This window comes from Anas platyrhynchos, chromosome 1, assembly GCF_047663525.1.
Source record: "Anas platyrhynchos isolate ZD024472 breed Pekin duck chromosome 1, IASCAAS_PekinDuck_T2T, whole genome shotgun sequence".
NCBI classification, from domain to species: domain Eukaryota; kingdom Metazoa; phylum Chordata; class Aves; order Anseriformes; family Anatidae; genus Anas; species Anas platyrhynchos.
In genome coordinates, this window is record NC_092587.1 from 71687825 (window position 1) to 71703691 (window position 15867).

At 36.1% G+C, this 15867-nt stretch overlaps 1 protein-coding gene across 8 annotated transcripts in view; it reads right to left on the reverse strand.

Moving 5' to 3' along the window:
- The window catches only part of ATXN10 (ataxin 10), a 106981-nt gene that overhangs the window by 48799 nt on the left and 42315 nt on the right, over positions 1-15867 (reverse strand). For 7 of the 8 annotated variants that reach the window (XR_003495814.3, XM_072041181.1, XM_072041203.1 and 4 more), the window contains 3 exons: positions 14355-14435; positions 7006-7171; positions 1677-1785 (listed from right to left, as the gene is read on the reverse strand). Coding sequence is in view for 7 of the 8 variants with exons in the window: in XM_072041181.1 (XP_071897282.1) it covers positions 1677-1785; positions 7006-7171; positions 14355-14435 (356 nt within the window). In the remaining variant the exon portion in view is untranslated. The remainder of the gene's footprint in view (positions 1-1676; positions 1786-7005; positions 7172-14354; positions 14436-15867) is intronic. The other variant, XM_072041173.1, reaches the window with a different exon arrangement.

The following is a 15867-nucleotide window of genomic DNA, read 5'->3' on the forward strand; positions in this document are numbered from 1 at the left end:
GATCAATTTAGTAATTAAACCCTATGTTCTTTCTTCTCCAAATGTGACAATATCCATAGCAGAATGTACACTAGATTTCCTGGACTTAAATTAGAAGAAACTTTCTAAGTCCTCAGAGGATTTTTTTTTTCTTCTAGGTCAGCCATTTGTGAATGAATCTCTGTGCTGATCTGGAGTTAACTAAGTCTTTGGTATTTTTAAATATAAAGCTGTAATAGGGCCTAGTGGCCTCCCATATGAGAGTTGTCACTTATATTTGTTCTAATTTTTGAACTAGGAAAACCAAAATCTCCTGACCCTTGGAAAGAATGAAGCAATCAAAGAGTAGTAGCCCCTAAATAATGTCATTGGAAAGTAGCTGATAACTCAATCTTCTTTCATGGAAATTTACTTGCTTTTTTTAAATTTAGAAAAATCAGCATTATTTTGCATACTTCTCATCACGCTCACTTTGCATGCTTTTTTTCCTTATGATCTTGCTATTTTCCCACACACGAATAAGGAATTCTGTGGTATTCCCAAACCTTCTGACCTTCCCTTAAGGGGGAGGAGCAGAAGAAAAGATTTAAGAATGAACACAACAAATCCAATAAAACTCATCAAGTTTTATTATAGTCCAGATAAAATGCAATGAGAAACACATCTACAGTGCAGGAAAAAGTGGAAGAACAGCAAGACTGGCCTAAACTGGTTGCTAAACTTACTGATCCACAACTCCTTGAAATTATTTTGCATAGAAAGACACATACAAGCATACAATACACAATATTGCATTTCCTCAAAACACACACACATAAAATATACCTTACTTCAGTCATCTTAATGTAAGTGGCAAAGCTATACACCTGTCATCAAATAGAGATGTGTTGCTGTTGTTTTTCTGGCCTTTTTTTTTTTTTTTTAATATACAGCAAGGACACTCAGACTATCCCAAAATATTCATAATTAATATCTGTTTCAGCCATTTTTAAGGCAAAATATTTAACATTTCTCTTAATATCCATCAAATTTTTACTAGTTATTCAGAAAATGGTACCATATATCAACCTCAGAAAATGCTACAATTTAGAAAGGCACAAGTCAGTATACATAAATATACTGACATATACATATGCACATCCCCTTTCCTCACAAAATGTGAGTATATAGGGTCTTTGTGGTCCATCCTGGCTTCCTTTTATTTGTGTACAAACCTTAAGTTTGTTGTTTCTTGGCAAAAGAAAGCTTTTTTTAAACTAAACTTTCAAAGTCACAAAATTTGGCTAAGAACTTTCAAACTGTAGTTAATTTTAGGAATTTGGGAAACAGAACGGAACAGCCATGGAAAAGTCCTTTTTCTTCTTCTTGAGAAACTTCTTCCACATGCATTCAGTCAGTGGAAGAACATAAGAAGCAGTTGTCCTTTTGCACAACTCTTTGTATAAATAATGTATTGCTGAGAGTTGAATAAAGGCTCTGTTGGGTAATAGCCGTCAACAGAGCAAGTAGAGCAGCAAAAAAATTCCAAGAACAAATCAAATATTTGAAAATGTAGATTAATTCAATCTGCTATTTATTTATTTTATTAAAAGGTCAGATTCATAATTACCACCAGTTGTGAAAAACATGTTTTCATTTACTGAGCAACACGATTTGAAGCCAGGCAACAGCTAATTAACTCTGCAGCTTTCACTTACCTATTGCTGTTTCAAGTAAACCAGGCAAAGCCTGTAGATGCTCTAGTTGGCCATTGTTTGATGTCATTTCACAAAGAACATCAAGAAGTCGAACTGTAACCAGGGCTTCCTATAGATGAAAACTACATTTCTGAAAATGTTTTATGAGGTATCACATAAGAACATAAAAATACGACAGTCTACTAGAGGACAGGAATTCTAAGCACCTCAGTTTCTTTGCAGGTCTTCTCAACTGTCAAGAATAGATTTGTCTAAAATAAGGGTGTCTTTCTACAATAACGTATTACATTGCAGTAATTCCTTTTTCTATTAAGTGCTAAGCATGCTCTGAAAAATCACGGGGAAAAAAAAATGGAGCAATATGGGATTTTTTATTTTATTTTATTTTTATTTTTTAAACAAAAACACGGTATCTTCCAAAAGCAGAAAATTACTAGCTGAGAAAATTATTTCTGTATAAATGTTTTCTTTAAGTTTATTCAGTAGGACCATCCCACTTTAAAGACACAAACACTGCCTGCAAGACACTAATTTGTTATCCGCAGGAATTCTGTGAAGTTCTGTGGTCAAATGAACTTTGGCTGTGAGAATTTACATTATTCTTGGGTAAATAGGACTGGGATCATAGATGCAGCATTTTGGTTAGGTATGAGGAGAGACAATTTTATTTGCGTATTATTTATTCAAGCAGAGAACTATTTTTTCTCACAGCTTGAGTTGATGCGTGCTTAGAATGACAATCCAGCACTTACAGAAACTACCTTAAGAGTGAACAGCATAAATTTTGAACACCGCATATTACTCAAACACCACATCATGACTGCAAGATAATTCTATGGAAGGTATGGTACGTAAACTAGAAGTAGCGCTAAAAAGGTTCAGACATAGGTTTCATTAACTATTCCTGGGTTCCTGGGTGTCTTTTTTTCTTCATATCCAGGATAAAAATACATTTACATATCAGTAGTATAATACTTTGAATCCAAATAAACAATATAGTATAATTTATATAATTGGCACCATTGTTTAGTGATTAAGGACGAAGATTGTATTCATTCTTTGTCCCTTCCAACAGTCTTTGAACGACACCAAATGGCTGTATAGTCCAGATGCTAAAACTGTATTTCTACTTTCTTCCTCACACACATGTACAATCCATCTTGCCCTAAGTTATTCAATAAATTGCTTTTAACAGCAGCAAAACAGTCTTTGAATAAATTGGTCACTGTACTAGCATAAACACTGAATACCCCAACTGTATTTCAGAAAAAGTAAGCCAATATTTGCATTTTTCATCTCATTTTGCATTGTAACAAGACAGCAGCTCAACCAAAAGACTCGTTCAGCTCATATGCTTAATACCTGCCTTTGAGCAACAAAAAGTTATCACAGAACCACAAGTTGGTTTAGGTTGGAAGGAACCTCTAAAGGTCATCTGGTCCAACCCCCCCTAACTCAAGCAAGGCCACCTAACACAGGTTGCCCAGGACCATGTCCAGATGGCTTTTCAGCATCTCCGAAGAGGGAAACTCCACAACCCCTCTGGGCAGAGTTGCGCTTCAGAGCTATAATGCAAACTAATATCAATAGGCAACTATAAATCAACAGCCCTTACTGCCTATGTGTGCCCCACTGCTCATTTACATAAAACAAGCTCTGTAGCAGCTGACATTATGACTAAGGTGTGGCTTTTCCTTTTTTCCCCACCCCACAAATCTCTGTGGTTATTTTTCCCTCAGGTTTCTTTTTCCTCTATTCCTGCAGAAAAGAAAGTCAACAAAGTAGGATGCTTTCTTATCAAGCTTAGCAACAAGATACTATTGAAAAAAAAAAAAAACAAAACACAAAGTATTTTGAAGTCTGACAGACATCTTCATTTGGATATAATCTGAAGAGTAAGGAAACGATTGACAAGTTTTTAAATAAACATATTTTGAGAGAGACCCAGAAAAGGGTTTCTTAAAAAGAGATGAAATAACTCAAAATCCAGGGAAGGGTTTTATTTTACAAGTGTAGTTGAAAGTTAGTGAAACCAAACTGATGTTGAAGTCAGGCTTATAATGGAAAAGCTATTTTAAACATTGGTTTAAGCACTGCAGAAGCATATGATTAGCTTTTCATTGGTTTAAGATGGAAGCTACAAGACCTGAGGCTCCTTAGGGGAGAAAAAAAAAAAAAAAAAAAGCAGAGTCTACATATAACAAATTAAACTGGATTGGACACCGAGATGACATTTGGGGAGTTGGGCCAGGTCAAGGGCTACTCCCATAAGACAGTTTTCAAATGTGTTCTCCTAGTTTTGGAGGACAAGACAGCTTACTAGTACAGACATTGCCTGACTAAAGCACTTGGCTTTAGGGACAAAGTGAAATCCAGGCAGAGTTTAGTTTAACATCACAGATGTTGCCTAAAGCATTTTTAATGACAAACCCTACATGCACAATTTTTTTCTTTTAAAGTTAACTCTTAGGCAAAATCTACAATATTTACCTAGTCAAAGAGAAATCGGTGCAATTTTTCATCACTTTTAGTATGAAAGTTTTAATAAATTTGTTTTTTTCTTTTCCCACAGCAAGCATGTGTCATAAATAAATAAACATAAACAATATACAAATAACACACACTTCTTAAAAGTTATTCTTGACATTTATCTCCCTTTATTCAACTCTTTATGACTTACTTTGTGGTCATTAAACGACCCACATTACCCACCAAATAGTGGTGCTCAACTTATATGTCATGTTTACATGAGAGAAGGATAAAAAGTCAGTGTCAAGCAGGGAAAGTTATACAGTAATATTGTCAATACTGCTGTCCTAGCACCTTCAAGTTGGACAGAGACCTCCTTCTACTAGGCACAAACAAAAGTTTTTTTCCAAGAACTGAAACCACAGAATTCTTGGAAAGCAACCACGTAGGATTAAAAAGGAAAAAAAAAAAAAAAAAAAAAGAATAAAGAAAGATTGTCTCAGTATATTTCCTCTTACTTAGACTATGCAGTCAGCTAAGTTTCAGGGAGAGTGGGACAAGTGGAAGTTGTCCTCCTTAGACACATAAGGAAAGATTCCTGTGTTCTTTTTCTTTCACACCCAGCTAAGGTGTTTTTTGGTATCTCTTCATAACACTTCTCAACATACATGTAAGAATCTTGCACCTACTTAAACTAGGAAAAAATTAGGAAGCACAGCACTAACATGATTATGTAAAAGCATAGAAAGATAAATATGTTTCACTTTTATCATAAATTACAGTTATGACAGCTGTTGATAAGAGTTTCTGCAAATTAAACTATTCCAGATTAATTTCCTTTAATGATAATATGCTTCCAACTACATGCATGGTAGCAATGTCAGCATGCCAGTGTTCATCTGTCAAGACAAAAGCCAGTTGTAACTTCTTTTTTAAATGTATTTTTTGAATTACTAAGAAAATACATTAATTATACTTCTGAAACAAAGCATAATTAATTGGCAAGGATTGGTGTTCAACTAAGCATATGCTTGAATGAAATGTATTTGGTTTCTCAGGCTTTGAGTTTTCTGGCTAGTTGTCTTAAAAAAAAAAACAACTTGTTCTCAGTTGAGCTGAAAAGATTTAAAACTATGTGAAAGGCATCAAGAACTGAGACCAATATTACTGGCACCGCCTGCTCAGAATACAATGACTTAGCATAACATAAATAAGGTCACTGCAAGTTACAATGTCAGTTGTTTTCTGTGCTCCCAAATACACTGCTAGGTCTTCAAGCAGCTTGTTGAAAGTACAGGGAATAACAGGACACCAGATTATTTGAAAAGATCTTTCTACCCTTAGATAACCTAAACCTCCTTACTGTACTATATGGTGTGGCAAGTAGCTAGCAACTCTTGGATACTTCAAAAAGAAATAAAACAAGGCCATCCAGAATGCAGCTCTGCATCAGACACTCCCAAAATGCAGCCCACAAGCCATTTGTGACCTATAAAAGTCTTCTTATTTAGCTTGCACAGGGAATTCAATGTGGCTATCCTCAGCAGATATAGATATCCTAACCAGTTCCTTAAGTCTGAAGCAATACTAGATTTCTTCCAACTGGACTGGAGTTGGGGCAAGTGTCTGCGTGCTCAGGAGACAGCTGTCTGCCACTAAGAACCCTGCAAGCTCTGCAACTTGATGCTGTGGACCCAACCTGACCCCAGGAGTATCACCTTGTTAGAAGCATGCAAGGCCCACCAAAATGCTCCAGATCATTGGGAAACAGGGAAGAGTCCATAACTAAAGCCCTCACTTCCATGAAGAATCACCACACATTTCAGACAGCTTCCCTGTATTGAGCCAATCACACAAACAGCTTTCCATGATCAGAACTTGATGTTCTTGGAAATCACCTGCTGAAAAAGCAGCCAAATGCATTGTCAAAAATAATATTTGGGAAATTACTGATGAATTAAATATTAAATGACCACCAGTTATTTAACAAAAACAAACAAACAAAAAAGCCCTAATATTTACTCATTTTAGTACTGCTAAACAGAATTTATCTAATTTTTACCCCAATTTTAAGGAAGAAAAAAAAAGATGCTGCTTTCCACCTATGAAATAAATGTTTTAAGTTCTGATACATCTTTGAATAAAATGTGACAGACTATATATAGAGAGTATTATATATAAAAATAATATAAAATATATAAATACTTATTTACATATAATACATAATACATATTTACATATATATTTACATATATAACATATGTAAATAAACACACATATATATGAATATGTAATATATTTATATTACTTATAATATAAATATATTGAATATCTATGTATAAATATACATATTATTTATTTATATATGCAGATAGTTATTCATATATTTATATTTTTATATATTTATATATAAATAATATATATATTTATATAAATAATTTTATATATATAATGATATATATATATATTTGTATATATATATATCATTATATATTATTTTATATAATACAAATATAATTGACAGACTAGAACTATAGAAGTGATCCCCAGTAAATAAATAATGATACTAAAATATCCAAGCATGTGACAACTGGAACATTTGTAAAATTTGGAGACCTTTAACATTGTGGTAGATTTGTCTCTATCTCAAAATAACAGATCCTTGAGCATCCTCAAAAGCAAAATTAGGTTGCTGTCTTACATATTCTCTTGTGAACCCTACCATTGCTTTTCTAATATAAAGAAAATGTGAATGTGGTTAAGAAGTAACCGTAATTTTAGGTACTAGTGGCAATGAAGATTCACCTGCTTCAGATTCCAATTCTGTGTTTGTTTCCTTGTTTGCTTTAATTAGTCATACCTCATCTTCTGCATCTCCTGCAGATGTTAACTTGAGTACAGTTTCACATTTATCTCGGAAACAGCTTGCAAGGAAGTCAGCAATTCTCATGAACACATTCGTTTCTTCACTGGTAACTGAGTTCTTCTCACTCACTTTTGACATTATCAGCTCTAACAAAGTAACTCTAGAATCAGAAGACAACTTGTTAATCAAATTCACTAAGCTTTATAGAATTATCAGTGGAATAAGCAAACAGTTCTTTGAAATGATCTAAATAATCAGCACACTACTCACACAGCTGGCTTTAAAAAATAAATGAACACTGACAATCACTTCCTATTCAAAGGTGTATTTCTACATACCATTGATTTAAATCATAATCTAATAAATACAGTCTAGCCAGATGGTCAAGTCAATATTTTTCTCAAGTCTAATTAAATTTCTAACTTCTTTTGTTCTAACATAACATTACTGTGAGTACATATTCTGAGTGTCTAAAATTTCCACCAAAACAGCTTTCATAAACTGTTAAGTTCAGTGAAACAAACACATCCTCTTTGACAGCTTCTATTTGAAAATACCAGCTTTTCACAGCCCTTGCCTTGCACGCAATCCTTTACTAGTTCTCCACCCCAACCCAAAACCAATTCAGAACAGGAACGGGGAAAAAATATGTACACTCAGCTCCATGCAGCTGTTTTAACAACTGCCTCTAGATGGACTATAGTAAATCTAAGTTAATTATTCATATACCCAGTGAGAGTAATTCAGTGTGTTAAATGTAAATGGATACATAACATAGCTGCTTTATAAAACATACTCAGGTCATTTATTTGAATAGCTTTAATGTCGTTTTATTTCTTATATCCCTTCATTTTGTTAGGGCAAATTCAGAGTATCTTCTAGAAAGAGAACTTTAACATGGCAGAGGTGTACTGCAGCTTTGCTACTAAACTTGAGCACAGAAGGGAGCATGGGTTAGTGGATTTACACTGTAATTCTCTCAATCTGAAAGAGGTCTATTTATTGAATGAATTCAAGAGCAGGCTCAGGGTTTTCTTTGACTAAAATATTTGCAATTCAGATGGAATGACTGACATTTAGACATTTAAACATGTGGAGTAATTCAAATGCTTTTTTTCCTTTTTTTTTTTTTTTCTTTTTTAAATTTACCAAGCTGCTTGTCACAAAGGGGAGAAAAATATCTTTCTGTGGAAAATTCATGGTCATTGCTTTATTAACCTCAAAGAGCTCACTCCTATTAATCAAGTAACAGCTACTCAGTTCTTACTGAACTCAATCCCAAATGTCATTAATATAGATGCATTAAACAATCATCTGAATAAGCACAAAAATCTTTCTCAACACAGTGGCACAGAAATGTACTCAACATGTCTGGGAAACGGTCAACTCAAGATAGAAGGCTGTCAAACACCAGTAACCTCTCAGGCCTCACTTAACGAGCACCAACACAGTACAGTCATTATGTTTTTCCTCTGGGTTAAAACTGGGTACCATATACTTGCCCGTGTACAAACTAGCAGTCATCCAACATCCCTAACTGAACAAAGGTTTTCAGATTTGGCATGCTATATTAAAATAAAGTCAACTGCACAGTTATATCATTCATCCCCAAAGCAATTTTATACGCCAGTTTTTACCATGTTTAGAGCCTTTCAAGTGCATGCTCAGCTAAGAAAATAGGCTTCTCACAGACTTTATAATATTTTATCTGAATAATTCCTGTAATTATCTCCCGCATGACAGCATCCCAGACAGCTATCATTGCACCAATAATCCAAGTAATACAATGTTTAAAACAGACAAGCAAGCCTTCTGTAATGAAGTTGAAGGGTCACCCCATACTTGCATAAAATGTATTAGTGACACAAAATTATTGCCAATAAGAAAATTTTTAGCATTACCTTTCCTCTTACAATATAATTAGGTGCCCTGTTAGGCAACCATAATCCTGGAGAAACAGGAGTGCCATTTAGAAGAAATTACATGCAGGTGGTGGTTTTCCTGTTCTCTTCAGGTGTTTATATGTCAAGACTGTTTTCCTAAGTTGTCTTCCAGGCACAGTCATTCAGGATGTGCCCATCTTTCCTCTGAATTTCAAGCAAGGCTTTCCATTCAGCCAACAATTTCCTGAGAACAATGTTTTTTGTTCTGGTGCAAGTTCCCTTACATTCCTTTCTTCTATTATCCCTCCCAGTTTTCTTCCAAGACTCCCTGGGTTCTTTCCAAGTTAGTTATCCCTAATAATGCAATTCAATCTTTTCTTGTATACAATCTCACAACTGTTCATCCACTCAGGTGATAACTAAACGCAAACATGAACAAACTAACTGCCACAACAGATATGACAACTGTTATTATCAGTAATAGCATGTCTCACCATGAATTTTGGTAACAATTTATCTGAAAATAAAATTGTATGATATTATTATATTTCTATTTGGAAATGATAATGCCAGTATCATCTTCCTTTTCTTTAGGCACCATTTTGGAAGATCCTTATCAATCTCCTGCTTTTTTTTCTCCCCCCCCCCCCCCCCCATATCCAAATTTAATCCACTTTGTCCTTAATCTGACCAAACTGGCAAAAACTTAGAACAATTATTATAAAATATTTGCAACCATCAATAAACACACAACTGCCTCTCAAGTTCTGCAAATAAACCACAGCCTTAATGTACAACTTAAATGTGGAAGTCCATTATCACAAATCAAAGTGAAGCTCTGCTAATATTATCTAAAAACAGTATTGTAAAATTCCATCAATTTTATTATCCCTGAACAATTTTTGCAGCAAGTGCAAACAGTTTATACTGTCTTAAATGCCAGACACTTTGGACATTCCTTCTCTGAGACTGGGACTCCTCTAAGCTGAAGCACTTCACTAATAACAATGGTTCTGTAAGACAAGTTAGGCCCTGTCTCAAAATACTCCAGCTTTTCTGGATATGTACTCCAACTGTGTAGAGAGGGGATTAGGGAAGCCAAGGCACAGATGGAGCTGAACTTGGCAAGGAATGTGAAGAATAACAAGAAGGGGTTCTACGGATACATAGGCAGGAAGAGGCAGGCCAAGGAGAGTGTTCCCCTGCTGATAAACAAGATGGGAGAAGTGGCTTTCTCAGACATGGAAAAAGCTGCGGTACTCAATAAGTGCTTTGCCTCAGTCTTCACTGGTCATCAAGTTTCCTACGTCTGTCAGGACCCTAAACCTCGAGGAGAGGGTGAGAGGAGCAGATTCTGTCTCACTGTGACAGTGGAACAAGTCCAGGACCACCTAAGGAAATTGGATGTGAAGTCACACAGAATCACAGAACTGAAGGCGTTGGAAGGGACCTCGAAAGATCATCAGGTCCAACCCCCATGGGGACAGATGGTATACATCCCAGGGTGCCGAGAGAGATGGCTGATGTAGTAACCAAGCTGCTCTCCATCATATTTGAAAAAACACGTCTGTCAGGTAAAGTCCCCGGTGACTGGAAAAAGGGAAACATTACTCCTATTTTTAAGAAAGGGAGAAAGGAAGACCCATGGGACTACAGACCAGTGAGCCTCACCTCTGTGCCTGGGAAGATCATGTAGCAGATCCTCCTGGAAGACATGTTAAGGCATGCACGAGATAAAGAGTTGATCCAAGACAGCCAGCACGGCTTTGCCAAAGGCAGATCTTGCCTAACAAATCTGACGCATAACCAGTCACTTCTATAATGGAGTGACAGCATCAGTGGACAAAGGAAGGGCAATGGATATATCATCTGCCTGGAGTTGAGCAAAGCTTTTGACATGGTCCCTCACCACATTCTTCTCTCTAATTTGGAAAGATATAGATTTGAAGGATGGACTGTTAGGTGGATAAAGAATTGGTTGGCTGGTCGCAGCCAAAGGGCTGTGGTCAACGGTTCTATGTCTGGGTGGAGGCTGGTCACAAGTGGTGTCCCTTAGGGGTCGGTCTTGGGACCGGTGCTCTTCAACATCTTTATCAATGACATAGATGACAGAATTGAGTGCACCCTCAGCAAGTTTGCAGATGACACCAAGCTGAGCAGTGCAGTCAATACAACAGAGGGAAGGGATGCCATCCAGAGAGACCTGGACAGCCTGGAGAAGTAGGCCCATGAGAACCTGATGAGTTTCAACAAGGCCAAGTGCAAGGTGTTCCACTTGGGCTGGGGCAATCCCAGGTATTTATATAGACTGGGAGAAGAAGAATTTGAGAGCGGCCCTGCAGGAAAGTACTCGGGGGGCCTACTTGATGAGAAGCTGGACATAACCCAGCAGTGCGCGCCTGCAGCCCAGAAGGCCAGCTATGTCCTGGGCTGCATAAAAAAGGGGTGGCCAGCAGGGAGAGGATTATCCCCCTCTACTCTGCTCTTGTGAGACCCCACCTGGAATACCGCATGCAAGCCTGGGGCCCCCAGCACAAGAAGGATATAAAGCTCTTGGAATGGGATGATAAGATGATTAGACAGCTGGAGGACCTCTCCTATGCAGAAAGGTTGAGGAAACTGGGCTTGTTTATCTTGAAGAGAAGGCTCCGGCGAAATCTCATTGTGACCTTCCAGTACTTGAAGGGAGCATATATAAACAGGAGGGGGAACGCCTGTTTATATGTGCTGAAACCCAGAATTTACCTTCAGCTATTTTGGACTTGTAAATGTTACCAAGATCAAAAAAACACCCTAAGATAGACATAAGCAGCCCTGTAGCATGAAGTGGTGCCAGTTATACTACTTGAGTACCCATTTCATTGCTAGCAATTCGATCAGTGGCTACATCATCCACTGAGGATACTTCACATGGAAAAAACACAAAATCAAAACTAATGATGCCAATACTCATGCATCCTAAAAACACCTGAAAATTTTGTTCTGTATTTTTGCTATTAATTAAAGCAAGTACCCTTCTAAAGAGGGTTGTACACAGACTTGTGCATTTTGAAGATTTTCCTATGTAATTCAGACTATCAAGGTATTAACTTATGTTGACCACACTCAAGGCTAACTTGGATTAAAGCAGTATAGGCTTTTTCTAAATACTTCTGTCAAATACTTGCACACATGCAGGGGAATCTCAAACCTGGCAAAGAATTCAAGTATCATTACATGATACTATTGGCTTAATACCATAGCCATGTTTCCACAATAATCACTTGCAGAAACAGCAGGCACCATCACATCATCATACATTTTTCAGAATGAGAATACTATTAAAAGAGCTAATCACATTTTCACAGTATTTATTCTAGGACACGTGCAAACTCAGACATACAACACCGAATTGCTTGTATTTGTTTGGAAATAAATCAGAATAGCCCAGAAGTCAGGAATTTGTTGTTTAATTGGAAATTCAGATTCCAGATCCACTTCTACAAAATGAAGAGCTACTTCATGGCACACACCATGGCTACAATATCACAAGTGTACTAGATTTCAATTACAGGAAATTATTTGAATAGTGTGAGTAGTGCAAATACTGCAGTTATGCAACTGCATATATTTTGGTTATCTAAGGCAACTGCCAACTTAAAGAGTCACTACTAACGTATGTATTAGCGAAGTCTCTCAGCGCAGTTCTTTCCAGTAAATATATTTAAATTAAACATATTTAATGTGCATGATATAAAACACTAACTGAGAATTACCACTTATTCATGAGTTCAAGCTGCCTTTCCCAGACACCCCAATACCGCATCTGTCCTTTCTTCATTTAATATGTCTCAGTCAGCCTTATTGGACACTAACGTGGCACTCTTGCGGTGAAGGCTCCTTGCCTCGTTTTGAAACAATGAATTCCCCATACTTTAGTTTATACAGTCATTTTTTTCTTTAGTTAATGACAGTCAGAATGTTTTTATCTGAATTGGATTTGTCTCCTCATATATCTCAAGAGAATACATTCTTAAACATGCTACATACTCTTAAATATGCTACAAAATTACATAGAAAGATACCATTATAGGCTTTTCTTTTAGCTGAGATGTTAAAGCACTATTTCTGTAAAACTTCCATACATTTGTCCCTAAATTAAGAAGCATCAAATTCACAACAAACTGAACTGCAGTTCTTTTTGTAAATGAGTTCTTTTTGAAACTGCAGTTTTCTTTTTGAAAAACATAATGGAGTTTGTTTGATTTGCAGAACTCTTGGGACTGGCAATAAATTCAGTGAAAATGCTGCAAAAAGCCATCCCACATGTGAACATACATACGTCTACACAAATATACTTTCTGTCAATGTAGCTGATCACCATCTGCAGCACAGTGCATGCAATGAACCCAGCTGAGACCTTTCTAGAACTTATTAGGTCTACTGCTGTAAAAGCAAATAAACAACCTAATCCAGTCCTGGCTGTCCTCAATGGGATTACAAAAACAAACAAAATACCGTTCATAACACCCACATAAGAATTAAATCTAGCTCATTCACTTAAAACAGAATTTTCCATTAAATATTCGGTTAAGGAACCCCTACCTCCAGGCATGGTAAGCACACACCTCATATTAGTTCTCATTTGGCCAACCTGAATAAAGGGAGAAAGACAGTATGTCCCTCCTTTTCATTCCCATCCTTTACCTATACATTAATAATATTTTGTCTAGAGGTCTCAATCATACACTTTTTCTTTTGATTTCTGAACTATCATTTGTGATCACACTGTGGCTTTAATCACACCAAAACCACAGAAATAAACAAGATAGGGACAGTTTTGTTTACTGCTTTGTGTTTCATCTGCAAAAACTATGGGAAAAACTTGCAGTTTCCCTGGGCTAATGGGGAATGAAGTAGCCATTTTGAATACATAAACGTATGATTACAAGATGTGATAATATTTTAATAATATTTTCAGTAATGGAAATATTAAAAGATTGAGTAATCATGGGCATCTGTACTTTTTTATTTTTTTTTTAAAGGTTCTGCTAACCAGTATTAGTTATAATTCCAAGTTTAGTAAAAGCTTTCTTTCAATTTCTTGTAATTGCAAGAAGGGCACAAGGGCATGAACAGCAGAGGACACTTCATATACAGCTGTAAAACACTGCAGGGTGTGGTGCTCTTATGAAATCAAGGCACAGGCACGAAATCTTGTCTTTTTTTTTTTTTTTTTTTTTTGAAGTATTTCTTTACCAAGTAATGGCGCCGACCTGGATTCTGCAACCCTACATAAATCACTGCCAGTTGTGGCTAAGCTGTAATGTTAACCAACCAATTTAAAACCATTACTGACAAAGAAACATGTATTTAGAGATTTTGTGCCAACTATGAAACCACAAAGTTTTTCAGTCATGTGAACAGGATACTCTATATGGAATGCTAAATACTAAAAGCCACATTGGTTTTTGGGGTTACCTTTCTTGATTGCTCAGTTTGGCATAGAGGACTTTTACCAGCTCTGGACATTTCAGCAAACGGTCTGTAACAATCAGGAATCTAAGGAGGAAAAAAAAAAAAAAGGCCATTTCCAAACAATTCAGCATACTTTTACTCAAATACTTGAAGGAAAGCTAGTTAAATTATTTTGCCGGTTATAGAAAAGGAACGCCACAATTCCAATAATAAATCACTAGTCCAATTTTTACATACCTCAGCAAAAATCCAAAGTTCAAGCTTGAAAACTGTTACAACTATTAAGCTGTTACAACACTGTTTTAAGTCCACCAAGCATGAAAAGTGTCCAAATAAATTCTCTTTTAAAATAAAATAAAAATAAATCTAGCAAAGCATCAAAGCAAATAGAAACTGTGTTGTCAGATGCAAGGCAGAAAAATACTGTTCTTAATTTACCAAAAATAGCCCCTTTTTTTAATAGGAACATAAGCCAATATCCAAATCCAACCCCTTGCTCTGTAAGGGGAGGAGGTATGGTCTACCCTTGTGTTAATGCCAGTATTTACACGGATCACTTTCCCAAGTATCATTCACAACAGCCAAGAGTAGATGACAGTCATTTAATTTAAACTCAGCCATGCACCATTAAAAAAAAATACTCAAATTATATTCCTAGCAGTACTGAGAGTGTAATGTATACTGCAAAAGCACACATATACCCAACTATGAATTTTCGAATCACTGTGTATATCTATTACATACAAAATCATTAATGAACAAATCTTAGAACGTCCTCTGAGCTCGTGAAGCTACTGTTAAAGAATAGCCAAAGCATGATGAAAACCAAGCATTTTCAATACTCCCTCCATGTGCTCCCAACATTCCACTTTCCAAATAGCCTATTGAGTATCAGTAACATACTACATAGCTAAGAGGAAGATGACATAGAAACCTTATAGCTTTAACGAAGAATTTTTAGGACAAATATTCAATTATAACTGGGCAAACAGGAGAACAAGAAGTCCAAAGATAGCTATAATATTTCTAATGCTAACTGTGAACTTAGCTAGCATCTAGTTCAGTTATTGTAAACTAGGCTCTTTTTTTTTTTTTTTTTGGAGGAGGGGATATTTTATGTTGTCCTTATTTACTGATATTTGTATGCACGTTTAAAGAAAAAATAATATAGTCATAGGGAATCATCAACTTAAAATTGGCATTCTGAGCAGCATAGCATTGATCCAAGAGTTTCCTAACACAAATCTGAACATATACATGTAGACTTCCCCACAGTCACTGGCACAAATATATTCTAACACTGAGAAGCAGACAGACATAGCACCACAATTCCATCAAACCATCAGCATGGCAGTCAAGGGAAATACTTCCACCATTCCTGAACTGTTATTCACGGCATAACAGCTATCTACAGTTAAACCTTCAGGATGATAACTAATAGCATTTCTTAAGAATTAGAAAGGAAGCACAGGCTTCTATCTGGAGCCATAAAAGGAAAGAGAAAAACACAATAACT